At 54.6% G+C, this 19,454-nt stretch overlaps 4 protein-coding genes across 4 annotated transcripts; 3 read left to right on the top strand and 1 right to left on the bottom strand.

Moving 5' to 3' along the window:
* Window positions 1–27: 27 nt before the first annotated feature.
* NOP4 (mRNA-binding ribosome biosynthesis protein NOP4) lies at window positions 28–2,259 on the top strand (the record flags this gene model as incomplete). The annotated part of the gene is made up of 1 exon (XM_083197362.1): window positions 28–2,259. The coding sequence occupies one exon, from the start codon at window positions 28–30 to the stop codon at window positions 2,257–2,259; it is 2,232 nt and encodes a 743-aa protein (XP_083046830.1).
* A 208-nt stretch (window positions 2,260–2,467) lies between these two features.
* ACO1O0_007995 (uncharacterized protein) lies at window positions 2,468–3,574 on the bottom strand (the record flags this gene model as incomplete). Its single annotated transcript, XM_083197361.1, has 1 exon — window positions 2,468–3,574. One exon carries the CDS (start codon window positions 3,572–3,574, stop codon window positions 2,468–2,470), a length of 1,107 nt encoding a protein of 368 aa, XP_083046829.1.
* A 771-nt stretch (window positions 3,575–4,345) lies between these two features.
* On the top strand, window positions 4,346–6,500 carry ACO1O0_007994 (magnesium transporter NIPA-domain-containing protein; the record flags this gene model as incomplete). Its single annotated transcript, XM_083197360.1, has 2 exons — window positions 4,346–5,210; window positions 5,266–6,500. The coding sequence occupies 2 exons, from the start codon at window positions 4,346–4,348 to the stop codon at window positions 6,498–6,500; spliced, it is 2,100 nt and encodes a 699-aa protein (XP_083046828.1).
* Window positions 6,501–15,087: 8,587 nt separating this feature from the next.
* ACO1O0_007993 (uncharacterized protein) lies at window positions 15,088–16,662 on the top strand (the record flags this gene model as incomplete). The annotated part of the gene is made up of 1 exon (XM_083197359.1): window positions 15,088–16,662. The coding sequence occupies one exon, from the start codon at window positions 15,088–15,090 to the stop codon at window positions 16,660–16,662; it is 1,575 nt and encodes a 524-aa protein (XP_083046827.1).
* Between the last annotated feature and the right edge of the window lie 2,792 nt (window positions 16,663–19,454).

The raw sequence follows: 19,454 nt of genomic DNA, 5'->3' as shown, positions 1-19,454 counted from the left end.
ACAAGCGAGGTCCTTACCAAATCGAAGATGGCGCCAGAAACTCTGAAGCGACCTTTGTCAGAAGTCGACGATGCGATCGAAGTTTCCAACCTCGAACGGATTGCAGATCAAGTTACAAGCAACACCAATTCTTCTCAGCCGACCCCGAAGAAACCCAGAGTCGAGGAGCGTCGCTCCATATTTGTCCGTTCGCTACCGCCCAATGCCACCAACGAGACACTTACGGACTTCTTTTCTGAATATTTCCCCGTTAAACACGCCACCGTCATCACCGACCAGAAGACCAAGCAGTCCCGAGGCTATGGTTTCGTCACTTTTGCAGACGCGGAGGACGCCAACCAGGCGAAGATCGCTCTAGACAAGAAGCAATGGGATGGACGCATCCTTAGGATTGACATTGCTGAGCCTAGGCATCGAGGGGGAGCGGGGGACAAAAGCCAAGTAGCACCAGTGGGCAAGCCAGTCAAAGAAGAGTTCCAGCATGCACCGAAGTTGATTATTCGGAACTTGCCATGGAGCATCAAGACTTCGGAGCAGCTGTCCCACCTTTTCAGGAGTTTTGGCAAGGTCAAGTTCGCCGATCTTCCCATGTCCAAAGGAAAGCTTAGAGGATTTGGGTTTGTGACCATCAGGGGCAAAAAGAACGCCGAAAAGGCCCTCGAGTCCATCAATGGAAAGGAAATTGATGGGAGGACCTTGGCTGTTGACTGGGCTGTCGACAGAGAGACATGGGAAGGAAAACAGCAGACGGAAAGGAACGAAGACGATGCCAACAAGGGGCAGCCAGAAGATGACGACGATCAGACTTCCTCGGACGAGGACAAGGAAGCTGAGAATCCGAAGAAAGAGAGCAAGAAGGACAAGGAATTGGATGATGATCTGAAAAACTTCTTCAAGAATCATATGCAGAATCTGGAGGATGAGGATGAGGACGAAGACAAAGACGACGATGAAGTTCAGGCGGACAAGGCCGACGATGGACCCAAGAATCCACCAAGAACAACAGACAACTCTTCAACGCTTTTCATTCGGAACCTGCCCTTCACGGCAACCGATGAGCAACTCAAAGGCTTCTTTGGCCACTTTGGCAAAGTTCGGTACGCCAGAGTCGTCATGGATAAAGCCACTGACAGGCCTGCCGGTACGGGCTTCGTATGCTTCTTCAATGAAGGCGACGCAAAGGCTTGTATCAAGGGGGCACCGCGACCCCAAGAGTCAGCTGCACCGAAGGCGAAACATTCCATTCTTCAGGATGAGAATGCCGATCCCGATGGCAAGTACACTCTTGACGGACGTCTGCTCCAGGTTGCACAGGCTGTCAACAAAGAGACAGCGGCAAATCTCGCCGACAGCTCTCTTGCAAAGAGGAGAGAGAAGGACAAGCGCAGGCTGTTCTTGCTGTCAGAGGGCTCCATTGGACCGAGTTCACCACTTTTCAAACTGCTGAGTCAACCGGAGCTACAGATGAGACAAGCCAGCGCCGCCCAGCGAAAGAAGCTTGTCGAGAAAAATCCTAGCTTACATCTCAGCTTAACCAGACTCGCCATTCGCAACATTCCGCGAAACATTGATTCCAAGGAGCTCAAGGACCTTGCGAGGAAAGCCATTGTTGGTTTCGCCAAGGATGTCAAGGAAGGCCGGCGCCAACCCCTCTCCAAAGAAGAGAATGCTCGTGATACCAAGGAAGCGAAGGAGAAGGAGCAGGAGCGGAGATCGAAGGGCAAGGGCATCGTGCGCCAAGCCAAGATTGTGTTTGAAAGCAACCAAGGTTCCAAGGTCCCCGAGCAAAGCGGCGCCGGCAAGAGCCGAGGCTATGGCTTCATTGAGTACACCTCACACCACTGGGCCCTGATGGGGCTTCGGTACCTAAATGGTCTGCAGTTGGAGGGCGACAATGGGAGGAAGCAGCGTCTGATTGTCGAGTTTGCCATTGAAAACGCTCAGGTCGTGCAGCGAAGGAAGGCCATGGAGAGCCAATCGGCGGAGAAATCTAGGGAGCCAAGGAAACAGCCCGGCAAAGACGCGGATGCTGACCCCAAGAACGAGAATCAGCGAACAGCCAGGGTGCTGAAGGAGAACAAGGAGGCCCGGGCGAAGGGTAAAATGAAGGGGAAGAAGGGGAAGGAGGAGAAGGAAGAGGAGAGTCTTGAAGAAGATGACCAGGCGGGTGAAGACAACCAATCGGGGATGAAGCAGAAGCTGATTGCTCGCAAACGGCTCATGCGGAAGAAGAAGGCTAACGCAAGAGGAAAGAATTAGGGGTCACCAATGCATAGAGGTAGTGTTCATCCCGGCCTGGCCTGTCAGGTTAGGCAAGCCAGCATGTTGTACAAGCCATAGCATAGCAGGCGGATCGCGTATAGTTGATGGAAAGCAAATACCGCTAAATTAATTCTGCGAAATCATGTTTATCGACTGAGTGGAGATGCAGAAGATTATCACCAGCAGCATGCAGTCCCGTCGCTACCTATTTCCAAAACCACCCCGACTTTTTCCCATCCTCGTGACGATCCTCTTTGTGGTGGTCGGCCCCTTCCATGCTACCCTGGTTCGTTTCTGCATATCGATCCGGGCTGGGGTACATTTGGTAGCTCGTCGTTCTACTCAGCTCGTTTCCGTCTCTGTCTAGCTCCCTTCGTGTGACCTTGCTGTGAACATAGCCGTGCTTATCTACATGCTCATCACGACTCTCCTCCACCTTGGTTCCGGAGGACGCATCTGCAGACCTCTGCTTCTCTTGCGCACCCGCGTGCTCGCTAAAGCCCTTCATGAAGGCATCCCACGACCTTTTCCCCGAGTCGGCGAAATCTTGGAGCGATGACAGGAACAAATCATCGAAATGATCCGGGCCGGATCGCCTCCACGGTTCGAGGCCAGTCTTCTCCAAGAACTTTTCCAATTTGCCAAATTCCTCAGCGAGCTCCCCAGTCAGCTTGCCGAGAGTTTCGATTGCTTCCGTGGCGCTCATTTTGGCCTTCCACGGGTCCGGATACCGTGGATCATTCTCGGCCTCATCAGAACGGCCCCAAACTTCGTCTGATCTGCGCTGTAGCTCATTGTGGAGATGATCCCATCTTGACTGGTCCATGGCGTCGATTCCCTCCCGCGGCTTCGAGTCCAGGAAGCCGGAGGCCTTCAGCCTCCGTATCCAGAACCACTTCGGCTCTCCCGAGGGGAACATGTGCCGCAGAAGCTTCCTCTGCTCGTAGCGCTGGTTTATATCGGGCAGTGGTTGGCCCATAGACATGGCGAGCAGGTCTTCAAAGGCATCCTCAAATGTGAAGATGGAGCCATCGAGGCCCTCGGGGAGATCGTTTGGAACGGGTTGCGGAAGTTGTCGGAGGGCGAGGGGGGAGTAGGATGTAAACATAAGTGATCTCAGACCGCCACCCGCCTGGGCGAGCGGCCGGCCCTCACCACTAGACGACGAGGAGCCTTCGGAGGGGTTGAACATAGTGGTAAAGGCGGATGCGAAGGTCGAGTCGACGTGGTGCTTGAACCGCACAAATGGGTTCAGAAGATGGTGATCGTCGTGGTTGCCGTCGTGGTTGCTGCCGTGGTCGCCAGTGCGCATGTCGAGAAAAGGTTGTGCCCGGTCTAAGGAATAGGATACGACTAGGTTTCAAATAGAGTTCCAATGTGGTGCTGTCGAAGATTCCTGAGGTCCTGAGGCACCGCCAATAAGTAGCAATGACACCATTGACACCGGTGGTGGTCGGTCGTGACCTCGGGAAACCCCACAATCCCGCCAATGCCCAATATGCCCCGTCCGATCCAATCCCATCCACTCAGGGCTCCAGCTGAGTACAGTGGTGGCGCAGGCGCCTGCTAGGCCGCTATCACCGCTGTAACGGCTGTACTCCGGTAAGCCTGGAGCCCTGTAAGCCTGTACAGAAGGGGCCTCAGTGGCTTGCCCCGCTAGCGAATCTCCCGAAATGACCGCGCGGGACGCCAAGCCCGTGCCAACCGCCGCCATGTCTAGGACACTGGCAAGTCTGGGTACCCGACTATCTAATCTACTCGATACTTACTCCATGGAGAGGTTTGCGCTCTCCAGCTCATGAGACAAACTCGACTTTTTCTACCACAAACGAGAGCTGACGCTTTCGCTCTCGACGGCTCCTTGACCTACCTACGCCGACCGCCCAGAGAACCACCGAAACTCGCGACAGCTCCAATGATACGTGTGGCAAGTTTGTGGCGTGCCAACTGACGACCCTCCACGGCCCTGGTCGGGAGCGACGTCAACCCCGACCCCGATAAAGAGTGAGAGCCCAAGACGATGGCGATACTGCAGCCGAGTCCGACGCATGAGCTTCCATGGATGTCATCGACGGCGCCCGACATGTGGACGACGACTACGTTGGCGATCGCCCCTACAGGCGATCATAGCTCGGGTGGAGGTGACGGAGGAGGGGAGCCGCTGCAGAATTGGTCGTCGCTCATCGGCATCGTCACAGCCATTGTCGGGAATGTCCTAATTGCACTGGCCCTCAACGTCCAGCGGTACGCGCACACAAGGCTGCACAAGCAGCGCGTCTCGATACGTCGCAGAGCCCGCGCGGCCATGAGGCGGACACATAGGAGCGGCCAGATGGGAACCTACGGCACTGTCAAGCGGAACGGGAGCTCCAATGGTGATGGGAACGGCGCCACCATCTCAGATGATGATGGTACCCCAGACGACACCCTAGACGATAGTCGCGAGACGGATCCGTTGGCCGCGTCCTTCCTCTCCAGCCCGTCCACCGAAGGTGCCGTCGATGAAGAAGAGGCAGAGCGGCAGGCCAAGGCGGCATCGTCATATTTAAAATCACCATACTGGTGGCTAGGCCAGATTCTGATAACTTTGGGAGAGATGGGAAACTTCTTGGCCTACGGATTTGCACCCGCGTCCATCGTGTCACCGTTGGGCGTCGTGGCACTGATCTCCAACTGCATCATCGCACCACTCATGTTCCATGAGCGTTTCCGGCAACGTGACTTCTGGGGCGTTGTTGTTGCTGTCGGGGGCGTTGTCACTGTGGTTCTGAGCGCCAATACCCAGGAGAACAAGTTGAATCCAGACGATGTATGGGGTGCCATCACGACATTGGCGTTTGAAATCTATCTTGGAGTCACTATACTGCTCATTATTGTCCTCATGTGGGCGAGCCCGAGGTATGGGCGACGCACTATCCTCATTGACCTAGGCCTCGTCGGCCTTTTCGGTATGTGCCTTTGTTAACTTCCACAAACCGTCCTCGACGACTGACATGAACACAGGAGGGTACACCGCCCTGGCGACCAAGGGCGTCTCCTCCATGCTCTCTTCTACATTATGGCGGGCATTCGCGACACCCGTCACGTACGTCCTGATTTTCATCCTACTTGGGACCGCAATCATGCAGATCCGCTACGTCAACAAAGCCCTACAGCGTTTCGACTCTACCCAGGTCATCCCGATCCAATTCGTCATGTTCACCCTCTGCGTCATCTTGGGCAGCGCTGTTCTGTACCGCGATTTCGAGAAGACGACAGCGGAACAGGCTGGCAAATTTGTTGGGGGCTGTCTCCTCACCTTCTTTGGCGTCTTTCTCATTACAAGTGGGCGGGGCCAGAGTGAGGATGACGACGATGCCCTCTCTGATATCGAGGGTGTGGAGGAGACCATCAGTCTTGCACACCAGGAAGGGAACCCACAGGGCTCCGCGGACCAGCAGAGCATAACTACACCCCTCCCTCGGTCTCGGCGATCTAGTAAGCACTCACGGGCTGGGTATTTTGAGCCAGTAGCCTCATCCCCCCTAGCGGAAGACGACGATACCCCTTTGTTCCACCCTGTCGGGCATGGCAGCACACCGAGCTCCGTTGGGCCGGAATCAGCCTCGCTACTGGGCAACCGCTGGGTGCAGCCGCAAGCCACCACGCCGCCAGGTAGGGGTATAAGGACGATGTCTGCCGACAGTCTCATGACAGGGGCGGCTGTCCTGGCGCCCAGTCGGTCTCACCCAGTAACTCCCATGAGGGACGTGCAAGCTATGCCAGGCTACCAACCTGACCAGCTGCTGACACCTCAGAACCGAGCCAATACTATTGGGCCGGGTCAGCACCACCGAACCGGGACCTTTATATCCCCCTCTCCGCTCGCATCAACGGTCACAATGGTCATGAAGGATGGCATTCTCCGAGATAAACAAGCGCTCGCGCAGAAGTCATCAGTGAGGCACATTCGCTCCAGGATCCGCGCCAGCCTCTTCTTTAATGAGGACGGCAGCGGTGTCGCAGGCCCGGCCGGAGTTCCCACTTCTGAAGACAATTTGGCACGGGGAGTCCACCAAGAAGATAATCAGAGCTTCCACGAAACTGATGGCAATGAGGATTATGGGCGAATGAGGTCTCGCAGCTTAAGCGATGCCTTGGGCGACCTATTCAAGCCCAAGAAGAGAAGGACAGGCGAAGCAGATGCGGATGTTGAGCGAGCAGACGTTAATGATACCCTGCCTGGGCCATCCAATTAAGAAAGCTGGCCAGGTTCTCTTGATGGAGAAAGAGACGCTTGTCTCTTGTACGACAAAGCACAGAGTGCAATAATACACGGGACGCAAGAAGTCGGTCCCCCTGCTGGCGATTCGAATCATGAGCAACAGGCGTTTGGGCACATATTGAATGTTGTTGCCGCTTCTCGGTACTCAGTAGTTGGTACGGACACGCATCTCAGTTTTTGGATTGGAACCTACTGGTACTGTTGGTACATAGCACGTAGTATTTCATGTAGAGCGAGGCACTCTTCCCTACACTTTAATCTAGCATTCCTTGATACCCTGCATCGTTGGTCCCGGTATCTGTTCAAGGTCCCGTTTTGTCAGTTTGTGATCTGTAGCATCCCACTTTCGACTACTATTACTACCTATGTACGTACTCAGTACGGATACTAGTATGTAATATGCTTCCGACTGGGGGTCACGGATGGCCAGCTCCCGTTCCCCGTCCCCCGTCCCCATCCCTCGTCCCCATCCCCCGTACCTATACCCGACCCCCGGATATATGTAATACCAGCATGACGACACGGGTGCGCGGGATCGAAGCCACCCAGCCATGACTCCCAGGCGGCGATATCTGGGTCCGGCCGGCGCTTTGCTGGGGACTGGGGACCTGAGCCACGGCCTCCGCGTTCCGGGTGCGTGGCCAGATGGGTCTTCCAAGGCTAATTAGTTGAAGCAGGAGGCACTATTAGCTGGGGGCACGCCGAGTCGACACAAAATTGCCGGCTCCTCCAATTGAAGATCGTCGCCGATCCAATAGCCAACACTTATGGGCTCGTAGAGTCGTCGTCGAGTCAAGCATCTAGCTCCCAACCCAAGATCCACCTCCCCCAGCACTTTTCCCCCGCCTGGTCTGCGCATAGTAATATAGTAATATCACCACTCCATTATGGGCTAAATAAAGCATCGATGGAGGGTATTACAGTAGTATTACTGTGTCCTCTGGAGAGGGGTTGGCCCAAGTGGGAAGCGGCATGATAAGCAGGGCGCAGACGGATCCATCCTGGCATCATCCTACCTAGTGGGAAAGGAGCAGGCCAGGGGAGGCACGGGCCGGACGGATTCAGCTCGGGTCTTTGAATGGCGTCTGCAGGAAGCAGGACGGATGCTAAGCATCGCCGATGTTACCACCTTGGTAATACCAAGCTGTGGGCTTTTCGAACAGCGGAGGGCGGGTGGCGGCGATCCTGGCGCCGCTGGATCGGATCGTCGACTCTTGACTTGAGTGCACAGCGCACGCCACAGAGGCTCAAGAGAAGGGCCTCCGACCATCTTGAACTGCCAAGCCCCATCTGGTGTTTGTGGTATTGTTGCTATCTGTACCAGTCCGTACGTACATACGCACGGAGTACTACGTAGCACTACTACTAGATTGTGGCGTTTCCCATGACAAGAAATCCACCGCCTGATGTGTTGGGTAATACCAAAGTATCCGTACATAGTACGTAGTTCTAACGGATTGGGGGCGAGGTAGCCATCGCTGAGGCGCAGGTCCCAAAGAGATCAATGCAAGAGTCGGGCAGCCCAACAGGCCCTGGGATTCACTCACCTTCCAACATTCTGGAGTCCTGAACCTGAGCACGATTCAGGTGAATCCGGATTGACCAATCATTGGCCCATGGCGGTGTGCATGCTGCGCGTCTTTCGCACAGGCACGAAGCGACCAGAACACACACAGGTCACGATAATTACCCAGCGGCATCAGCAGAAGCAAGCCACACAGGCCGCCAGGGAACTTTTAGGAAGCAGCATCATCGGCTCAAATAGAGCATGCAAGCCAAAGAACCCCCAAGAACCCTTGTTGCATTTCCAACTGGCCGTTGCTCATTAGGGATTTCGCACCGATTGAGCAGGAGCAGCAACCAACACCAACAGCAGCTGGCCCGCCGCTGCAGAAGTGCAGGAGTGCAGATGCACAGAAGTGCAGAGGCGCAAGGTCCTCGCCCCGGATGAATGGATCCAACCGGGGGAGCATGGGTTCCTTGCCTAATGACAAGAGCTCTCGATTCCTGCTGCTACGAATAATAGGGCTTTTGTCGACCAAAGTGCTGGTAAGGAAGAAGAGTGTCGAGTTCAACGTTGCTCGAGTCTCACGCACCCGATGTGCCGATCAGAAGTACCAAGGTAGTAACATCGCCAGTGTACGAATACATCAGTAGTACGTACCATGTGTGCATACTATCGCTCCATCACACTACGAGAGGTGGTTAATAAAGGCCAGCGTGCATTTCCCGAACCTGCTTGACTGCTTCTCTGCCACCTGTTGGTGGCACCGGTGAAGGGCCATTGGCCCGAGTTTCTGGTTACTCCGTATAAGACACATGGTATCCGTATGTCTACGCGGCCCAAGTAGTTTGAGGGACTTTAGGAGCATTGCCTATTCTAGAAGCGACGCTGTGGCTGCAAAAGAAAACCCCACAGCTTTGTCGTCCACAGCTAGAGTTGCCCGCACAGTGTCCGTACTTGGAGACAATTAATCACCTCATCAAAGCGAACCGTTGCCTTGCCCGCATACCCAGCAGGTCGGGTCAGAAGCTTGGGCCTCGGCAAGGTGCGCAGACAGCAACTCCAAGCACGATGGCTCGATGGATAATGCAGGCACATATGTACTCCAGACGGTGAGGCGAGTATGGTGTGCCTCTCCTGAAGCATGGCCGCGACGCCCCTCGGAACAGCATTCCGACGTTGGTGGAAGGGGCATTTTGGCTATTTGTCCATCTGGTTCATCTTCGTCCAAGGCTGAGCCGCAGCCAGCCCCTCCATGCATACCTAGGTAGGTACTTCGTACGTACGGAGTACATACTAGGTAGTAGTATTAGGTACGTTGCGACGGTGGTGCGCACAGCTGTGGCACAACAGAGACGGGGCCTTCCATGCTTCCATGTCACCAATGGAAGATTCCAGCCAGGGTTCGGCGGGAGGATTCCTTCCTGAGGCCTTGGTTGTACACTCCGTACAGCCTTTGGCCCGCTGGGTTTTTATCCGTACATAGTACGGATATGGTATTAGAGATGAATGACACGTCCGGCCGGCTGTACATAGGTACATACCTGGTATTTATAGTAAGTACTCCGTACTCCGTAGGTAGCTCTCGTTTTTTGTGTTGGGCGGCGGCGGCCTCGTGGTTTAGTCCTCGTCGTTGTGGGTGGCTTCACTCTCTAGGACTTCTTCTTTTGGCAATATGTCTCGCCCGCAGTGGTAATAGTCCCCAAATTCGCTAGTTCACCATTATGCTCACCTACATCGATATCTCTAGTCCCGCTGTTACTTGGTCGTGGACGGTCAACGCCGAAGCCCACGTCTTCCCTGGGGAAGCCAAAGTTGTCCAAGCCACGAGCCCACGAGCCCACAAGCCCACAAGTCCACAAGCCCACAAGTCCACAAGCCCAGGGCCAGTGGCCACAACTTCACTCGGCCCCTGCATGAAAGGCACTTGGCAGCCACAGGCACGCTCCCGCGGCCCAATCGTCGAAGGACGGCGAAGGTCGTGGTGACAGGGTTGCCGCATCTACAACACCCCTACCATCCTGCAGTCATCCATGATGCCATCCACACTGTTGCCTGCCAATCACCATTCACCAACCACTCGCGCTGGACAAATTCGTAGATTCGTACCTAGTCTCCCACATGGGAGGTTGACAAAAACAAAGGAGCAGAGAGCAGTGGATTCCTGGCTCCTCGGTTGGTCTACACAGTATTAACAAAGCGAAGTGATGGGCTTGAAAACTCCAAATGCACTCACGGAGTGGCATTTGGCACCGCCTATGGTCTAACCCTACCTTTCCAACTTGAAAAAGTGCGGTGGAGCACCAGTGAGGGCATAGGCCATCAGAGTTCCGGAGCACTGGATCGTATTGATGTCTTCTGGACTCGCGTGTGCAGGTTACATTTTCCTTCTTTTCCCCGGTAACAAGTTTACCACCACGGGACTCTCACCCCACGATGTGACAGGGAGACTTGCTTTGTCGGAGTACCTGCCACATCGTTCCGGATACTAGCTACGTATCTGGGTGGATCATCGGCACAGAGAAGCTCAGGGCTTCTGGGTTTCTCTCCAGCTATTAGAGTCTAGACCCAACTCCTGGAACCGCGGTGAGTGCGCTAAGTTGGCGGACCTGCGCACGCGGCTCAGTACTCGTACTATGAAGACCCTGATGAGACTGGGAGTCAAGAGATTCTCCAAGGTTCTGTGCTGTTAGGTTCTCCGCCAGGCTCGGGGTCAATTGACAAATTCCATCCTTTTTGGCCTTCCTAATCATCCTCCCGAGTGAGCAGGGGCTGCAAGGACTTGCTGACTTCGTGAACGTCAGCATCCTAGATGATGAACAGAATCATATTACCCATCCCCAGTCCGTGGTCAAGGAGAAACTCGACACCATGTACGTCGTTTCTTATCTAGATTCAGATATCAGATCCGCATGCTCCGTAATATTCGTTAAGACATAAGAGGCATCCGAAAGCCAGGATCGTCAACAGGGCTCGAGCGGCTGGTGTGCGCCTCTTTTGCGCCTCTTTGGAAACCCCCACCAGCCTATTTGGGGCAGCTCGAAGCATGTGCTGAGTAGAGCTTAACAGAAGCGGCAGCTGGTCCCACCTCCAACAAGGCTCCCACGTTTATTGTTGCGTAGATACGACTAATCAACTACGTGTCGTTTGTCTCAGGCTCCAGCAGGAATAATCCTCTTGATTATGTCCATGTTCATGATTGAGCCTGACTGATAATAACGGGAGCTTTCAGTCCTGTCGCTACCACGTGTCCTCAGGTTGTTCGATTTGTCGACTTTCTCGGAGAAGGCCTTGTGAGATGGCTCTTGGGCCACACCGCGAGAATGGGAATTGTTGGTTGTAGTATTGTTAATAGTGTTATTGATAGCTCTTCGTACTCTTCGTGCCTCATGTTGTTTCGGACTGAAATCGGTACGATGGGAACACGTGAACAGGATCACGATACGTAGTACTAGTAGTAGGTAAACGTGCCTCACCTACCTAGCCTTTGAGGTCGTGTCGACCCACGGTACTTCCGTATACCGGGGGGACTCATGCCCAGTCTGGCACAAGCGAACCCCTTGAGGGCAACCTCAACCTCAGGACATCATGCATGCCCGAGACGATGGTTCGACGTCGAGTTTGAAACCGTGAAACCATGAAGCGGCCAACCACCGAGCCATTATGAAGCATTGCCAGCCTCTAGCATCGAAAATGGCGGTCGGGCGGAGAGACACATGGGAGCCAGGGTTCAATCGGTCGATAGCATGCCAGAAACCGCGGCCGGCAGATGCAGCCTTGTTGGAGAAGCCCATCCTGTTTTAGTCCTGCCCACTTGGGGTGTTTCACAGGCCCGTCTTCGTCTGGTGTTTGCGAGGGCAGCCTGTCGCCGCACAGGCCATTTCTTCGCCCAATGAGTACGACAACACAGCGGCCTACCTACCTAGGTGGGTGGTCGTCGTCGACCCATAGTGGCTGGTCTGGCTGCGCGGCTCTGCGCGTGTTTTTCTGTCTGTTACTGGTCGGAGGGAACCTGCAGCTTGTGCCTGACGGAAGAATTCTGGCAGCACATCGGTACGCTGAGGGGAAGGTGTGACGGTGGCCGCCTCCTGCTTCTAACCCCACCATTTCGATCCGCTGTGCAGCTATTTCCTACCAGACAGCACGGATACATGACAGCCCTGATTAAGGTAGTACATGCCTTAGGTAGGTAGCACTATTACCTTTTAGTACCACCAGTAATACTGGTAGGTACTGTAGTACCTTACCTGACAAGCAGGCCACGAGAATGGCGGAGGACGGAACGTGGCAGCGCGATATTTCCCTACCTAGGTAGGGTTGGCTATCCGGACCTCTGGGCTCCCCATTTGGCCGCCTCCCGACCGCTGCTTCGGTGCAGCGCCGGCCAATCTAGGATGCTGTCCTTGCTGGGAGGGCGGAGCGGAGTGCCGCTGAGTGATGGCGAGTGGATACGAAGAGGTCATGGTCCACTGGTGAGCGGTTGCTTGCGGTTGCTTGCGGTTGCTTGCTTCTTTGTCGCAGCGCGACGACGATTCTTCACACTTCCCGACATCTCTTCACACCGACTCTGAGCGCAGCCACAGACAGCGGCAACAATGCTGCTGTATCAATGCCGCTGTATCTGGGACGAGCTGGAGGACGCCACATCAATCATCCTCTTTCAATGCGATTGCAATTCGCTTCAATCTTTCGCAAGCTTTTCCCTACCCCGCGCCTGGAACAAACCCCGGGCGACAGAAAAAAAGCTGCCAACAGATCCCAGACGACGGCGGTGGTGCTAGCGTATCTTACGTCGGGCTTTGGGGGACAGACTCCTTTCCCTCACTCCATGTGCTATTCTCCATGTGCCTCCAGCGTAAATTGAAGTCCCTGTCTTGTCCGACTGCATGTCTGCACGAGTGTATACTAGATGGGCCAACGGCTCATGCCCACCGTGGCTGCCTAGGCATTGGCTTTCGTCATAAGACATCACAATATTCCAATTCTAATACCTCGGTCGGTCGCTTCAATTGCTACTTGTGGCTCCATCATTATCGTCGTCGTCCTCCTCCTCCCCGCATTGAATAATACCCACTGGGGCATCTCGCAACTTTTTTTGTGCCCTTACCCTCTTCCATGTTGGCAAGTTGCAAGCTCCATCCCCCTGCCTGTTCCTGCCATCCTGCCATCCTGCCATCCTGGAGACTTGGACCAGGTCCCAAGCCCCAGCCCCCATATCGCAAACCCACCGCGACTTGCCCATTTAGGGGTTGGCGGGTCTCCCTATTCCCGCTGTCCAACACCGAGGAGGAGCAAGATTGGCACAATTCCATCCTCTCCCAGGGGCCTGGTCGGGTGTGGTCCTGCTCCTGGACTGCTGGCGGTGTTACCCTGCCCATCCCTGGTTCCCTGGCCATCCTGGGAAAGCCTGCCATTCTGGGTCCGCCAGGCTTGGATCCTGGTCCCTGTGCCCCCGACCACCGTCACCCTGCCCGCGTTTCTGTCATTTTTTATTACTCTTTATTACCCTCACCTGGCTGGCCGTCGGCATTGATTGCGCGTGGTGCTGCTGTCATTATTCCTGTTGTGCCACAGACATGTTGGTCTGCCTCTACTACTACACATAGTAGTATTACATTGAACGTGTGCTGTGCACCTTCTCCTGCTCATCTTGGCCTCATCTTCGCTCCCTCCTCTCTGGACGTCGATTCGTCTGGACTTTTCTCTGTTCCTGTCTTCCGGTTTCTCCTAGCAACCCCTCCTGGTTACTCCTGGGTGATATCTTGCCCGCCTCTCACCGTCGCCCAACTCATATTACTCTGACACCGGCCTCTCGTGTACAATCAGCCGAATTCCACAACCATTAGCTACAGCTACGACGACTGATACTCCATTCGATCCCAACGCAATTGGGCCAGATCGTGTCGACGTGGTCAAATAGACGGGTCAACACTCGCCGTAAGAGCTGGGAGTCGCATCAACCTGGAGCGCAGGTCATAGTCGAGTTCCAGAGGGCACGATTGCTCGTCGCCCTCTGACGGTGCTCTCAATCACCATGTTTCCTATCATTATTTCTCCGACCCTACCTCAAGATTCACTGCGACGCACCCAACCCGTCGCAAGCAAAAATGCTCTCAAACCATCACTTTCGATATCTTCCCGGTCCCGAGATGGCAGCGACAGCGCCAGCGCCAGCTCCAGCCAACATGCCACCCCTGACATCGACTACATGGAGCCCGCCATTGACGGGCCACCTTCTCCCGAACGTCTTCGCCAGCTGAGCAAACAAATGAAACGTTCCTCCTATCTCACCCGCCCAAAGTCCCGGCGGAATCAATCGTCTGGGTCCTCACCTCGCCGCGAAATGGAGCGTTCGCCTTGGGAGCAGGCCTTTGACTCGATCTCCCTCAGCCGCCAACCCTCGAATCGGTCCACAACTAGCAGTGACCCGTCTCGTGAGAGCGTTCAAATGCTGGGGAAGAATTTATTCCAGCGAGGCCACAGGTCTAAGCGTGCAAGCAGCTCCCACAGCTCGTCCAACAGCTCCTTGTACTCAGCTGAGATACCCAGTGATCTCGCATCCAAGGACTCGCTCCTTCCATCACTCTTCACGCGTCGCAAACCCTCCCGCGATGAGACAGCTCAGAAGAAGGTGCAGATTTCTGGGCCTTTCAATTTCCACCATGTAACACATACTCAGCGTGAAAATCTACCGGATCTTCAACGGAGCAACACAATCGGCCTAGGTTCTGAGTTCTCGACCATCCGTACTCCTGATCCCACATCCGCCCCCAGAGCACTCAAGATTGATGCCCATGACATTCACCACTTTTCCAACGGGCCCATTGATCCTGTCGACAGTGAGTATGACCATGCCGCATTAGCAGCGCTTCCCTCGCGGCCTTCACTGTTGCCCCGCCATACGGCACCATCGCTGGGTTCTCGTCGGGGGATGAGGTTAGCCAAATCCCAGGATCAGCTACGGTGCAGCCCGCCACGTTCGTCGCCCAGAGCTCGAGCTTCTACCGAAACGGGAATTTGGGACCCAACCAACTCGCCTCCCATGCCACCCCCTCGAATGTCGAGCCGCCAATCGATAATGCCAGATGGCTTTAGCGCATTTGCGTCTGCATCGCTAGAACGGCCACGAACTAGTGGGGGATTTCGTCAGCCCCAGCCATATGACCCGTCCGAGCCATTGAATCACTCGCCTCCACCGGCCACATCCCATGGATTCATACCGCCGGCCGACTTTCAGACGTTCGGAGTAGACGAGAAGCGCTTCTCACATGCGCTGACCACGCCAGATGATGCCGCTTGGCCATTATCAGCGTCGCCTTCGCACGTTGAAAAGTTTCTACCAGATGTACCCGAGGAAGAGGAGCAGTATGGCGCTCTTGGCCGATCCCGGCTGAGCCTGGCGAGTAACAATTCGTCCCTTCGTGGAAGTCAGTCTGTTCCGGCTCTCCGCTCCTTCCTACAGTCGCAGCGACCAATGAGCGGTGCATCAGATACCTTGGGGCCTTTCGATGTGGCTGCCGCCCAGGGGGCTAGGAAATGCGGAAATGAGGATCCCCGGGCGGCCGAAGCCGCCGCTTTACACGACAACTGGGAGGACGATATTGACTACTGCTACGAGCACGAGGCCGAGGCCAACTTCGATTACCAGTGGGAGCGCACATCCCTAGATACTAGTTACAGACATCCAGCCGCACTCCCATTACAGGGTGCCTACATGTTGCCAGACGATGAACTAGCCGAGGCCAATCCTGCCATCGGTGTAAGACCATCCGCCACCATGGTTGTTGACAATGACGCCGATGTTCTGCCTCAGAGCCCGCCTAGACACCACACTCCTGGAGCTGGGCCAGAATCTTTGTCGCCAAACAGCCACATGGGCGCCACCAGCAACTTTTCCCTTCCTCGTGGAGACAAGGGGACCCGTGTGTCGCAGCTCAAGGGCATCCGGCCCGTCTCATACGCCTCGAGTTTCAGGGAATGCCATGGATTCAATCTATCCCCGTCGCTCTTGATTCCTGGTGACTACCACCAACAGATGCTCGCCGAGAAATATGACTACCACGACGACGAGATCCTCGGTGGACCCTTCCACGATGAGATCTCTCTGGGAAGCGACACGAGGTCTCCCCTCGCGTACGAGCAGCGTTCGAGCACCTCCACAACTGAGACCTTCTCGACGACGCACACAGACACAACAGGAGAGCGCCATGCCTCTGCCAACTCGACCTTTACGACCATGACGCGCCTTACCGTAAGCAGCAGCGACACGTCACTCAACAAGGCCGCAGGTGTCATTGCCGAATCCATTGAGCCTATGCCCACGACACAGTTTATCGACACGAGGGATGAGGACGGCAACGATCAAGAACCCACACCTCCTGGTACCAAGGACACCGTTCCTGAGCTGACGCCGTTCCCTACGATGAACTTTGCAAAGAAGCCTCACCATAGGTCTCACGCCAGTGAATCTTTAGCCCGCGATGAGATCACTCCGCTCAAGTCTCAGGATTCCACCAAGGTGCGTCGCCCCCGGGCGCGGACGTCGAGCCTATCTACTCAGATCGCCCCGCCAGTCGGGCAGTACGCGCTCTTCCCTCGGTCCTACATCAAGGGAAACGGTGATCGCATCTAAGCCACCTGCGCACCGGTTCACACAGCACTTGGAGTGTAAAAGTATCATTATAAGAAAGAAGGAGCCGTACAGCAATGTACGCGGACGATGAGAGGGCACTAAACAGCCTTAGGGAGGCAACGTATAGATTCGCAGGCCGGAATTAACCCAGAGATGGTGTATCAAGATTTTCTTCATGTCTTTCACTAACGGCGTTTTACCAACTACCCCTGGTCGGACCGGAAGATGGCATCTTTGTTTCTGGCATAGAAAGGTGCAAAGGCGCCGGAGCTTTTTTGGGGTTTGCGTTTCTTGTTATTCATTCTTCCTGACTCACATTACATTCGTTTTGGAAAAAAGTATATCGTTTCTGGGATTGGGACTGTATCAAGGCTTGGACGACACATTGGGGCCCGAGAGTTGGAGCTCTCCTGACATTTGTCTTTTTTTTTCGCAGGGGTGTGGGTTTTCCATTTCCCAGATCTGGCTGGGTACTATGATGAGTGATGGGATATGACACTGTAGAAAGAGCAGAGGAAATATGAGACCTTAACGACCCTGAGTGAGCAACACAGATTGCGTGATCCCCAGGATACTATCTATGATGCGGCATATCGAAAAGCGTACCCCAATCTCCACGATATGATGGTATATAGAATCAAATACCGACATGACTAATCATATGGTCAAGCAATGTCAATTTAGATCTTTTTGAAGTACCTTACGCCCGATCACGAACCACGTTTTCGTTAGGCGGAGAGTTACATCTTCACCACGGTCTCACATTGTGAGTACTGGCGGCTGTGAGTTCCGCCCAACCCATTCCCAGGCTGTCAGCCATGAGGGACATTAAATTAGTGTAGACTCGGGGGGGTTGACGAGATCCTAGCAGGAGCCTGACTATCCAGGGAGTCTCTCTCGCACTTCCATAGCGATGGCCAAGTAGTAATAATTGTCTATGGACTGTGGGCGGTGGCAGCTAGGCTCCTCCATTCTCGACATCTGTGTCTAGGGAATGTCTTCTACTTGGAGTACCATGATCTACCCTAAAGACTGTACTAATGCTAATACAACTACGAATTTCAAGCAGTACAAGTACGAATAGTCGGGATCCAAGGATGCTGTCCCTGGGCTGCGTCATCAAAAGAGAGTCAGACACTTGATTGCGATGTTCAGCCCTGAATCAACGCCGTCTCCTTGCCAAGTCTAGGCGCGCCCTCCAGTGGACCGGCGCCCCCGAACGATCGCGGGGACCGCTCGAGACACTGTGGAGCACCAGGTACTGCGTTGAAGATCCGAAGGGACTTGCACGGCAACTGTACCAGTACGATATGTGACTCACGGGAAGCACCCAAAGCATGCGCACCCGTATTAGATCGGGCGCGGATGAGTTCCGCGCAGAGAGACGAGGGAGACTTGACGGTGTACCCGTACACAGTAGGTAGAAGACCGACAGCGAGAATCCTGGCCCGAGCCAAGTTGGGATGGAGGTGTTGTCTTGAAAGGAAATTGGCCCCTTGTCCGACCCTAGGGCATGATTGCCTTGTCGCAAAGCTGCCCGATTCCGTTGATGTTGGCTATAATATCCGAAGATACTACTATTAAGGCGAAAGATGGGCGACTACGGAGTACGAGGCTCGTACGAGAGCATCTTGGATGTGACTTGGGGTGGGCGAGGAAGCAGTATGACGGTGTCCCGAAGTAGCCTGGGGACCGGTAAGCCCCACCTGCTTGGCTTGTACGTGTGGGATGGATTGTCTGTGGTCCCATTGATTCTTTGGATGTTACTAAATTGTCGAGATTTCTGGTTCGAGTGATTCATCAGGGGGACTCTCCAATCGAACCAAAGCTTAATAATTGGCAATTCAGCGCTGAAGTGCAGCCCGTTTCTGGTACTTGTACATCGCAGTAGCAGCTGAAGGCCTTGTGCATAATAAGAGCAGCTGAAGAACTTGTGCATAATGTTAGTAGTAACAGCAGCTGAAGACCCCTGGTTCATGCCAGTGAGGTGATTAGAGTTGTCGGGCGGTAGACGCACATGGCCAATCAGAACCCATTCCGACAGGCACGTACGTGCTCTGATTGGCTAGGAGGTGGCCAAAGGAATGGCTAGCCTTGATCTACAGCTTCCAGCCTCTGCTAGACTCTGCCCACCAGGCACCAAAGAGGCACCAAGAGGCACCAAAGAGGCACCAAAGAGGCGTCAAAGTGACCAAACAGGCCAAACTCGGTGCAGCTCCAGCACGCTACGCCGGGTCTCCGGAAGCCCCAAAACCGCCATTCGGCATCGTGAAATGAATGCCCAGGGGGGCTGTCCTCCTTCTTATTCCCATCGCATCAGATAATTCCATCTTTTCTCCCTTTTCTCCTCGCTTTCTGATTTCTGTTCTGGCCCGATTGCTTACCCGAGCCATCTCTCTCCCGCGGCAATGGACGGGCATCCTTGAGACGACGCCACTGCCACGACTCTGTCGCAGATCCTGCAGGCTAGCAGCATCGTTATCGAAACACCGGCACGGGTACCAAGTATTACAGATACGTCGTATTACTACACAGTAGTAGTACTAGTAGTACGGACTACTCGCTACTACTCTGTACGGATACTCGTACTCCTATGGGTGGTAGCACCTATTACGAATACCTGCGAAACACTTGGGCCAGCATTAAAATATCCGTACCCTCGTCTGCGCTACGAGGTAGAACGCCCTCGATTTCTCGACTCAACCTGGCTCCCGACTCTCCATCCTAAGCGCTGGGATCCGTCTCAGTCCGTCAAACAAGCGCCGGGCACGCATGGGGATTCGATAATCGAC

This window comes from Amphichorda felina (genome assembly GCF_050947745.1).
Source record: "Amphichorda felina strain 45539 chromosome Unknown scaffold_8, whole genome shotgun sequence".
NCBI lineage: Eukaryota > Fungi > Ascomycota > Sordariomycetes > Hypocreales > Bionectriaceae > Amphichorda > Amphichorda felina.
The sequence above is the reverse complement of the archived record's forward strand: the minus strand, read 5'-3'. Positions and strand labels throughout refer to the sequence as shown.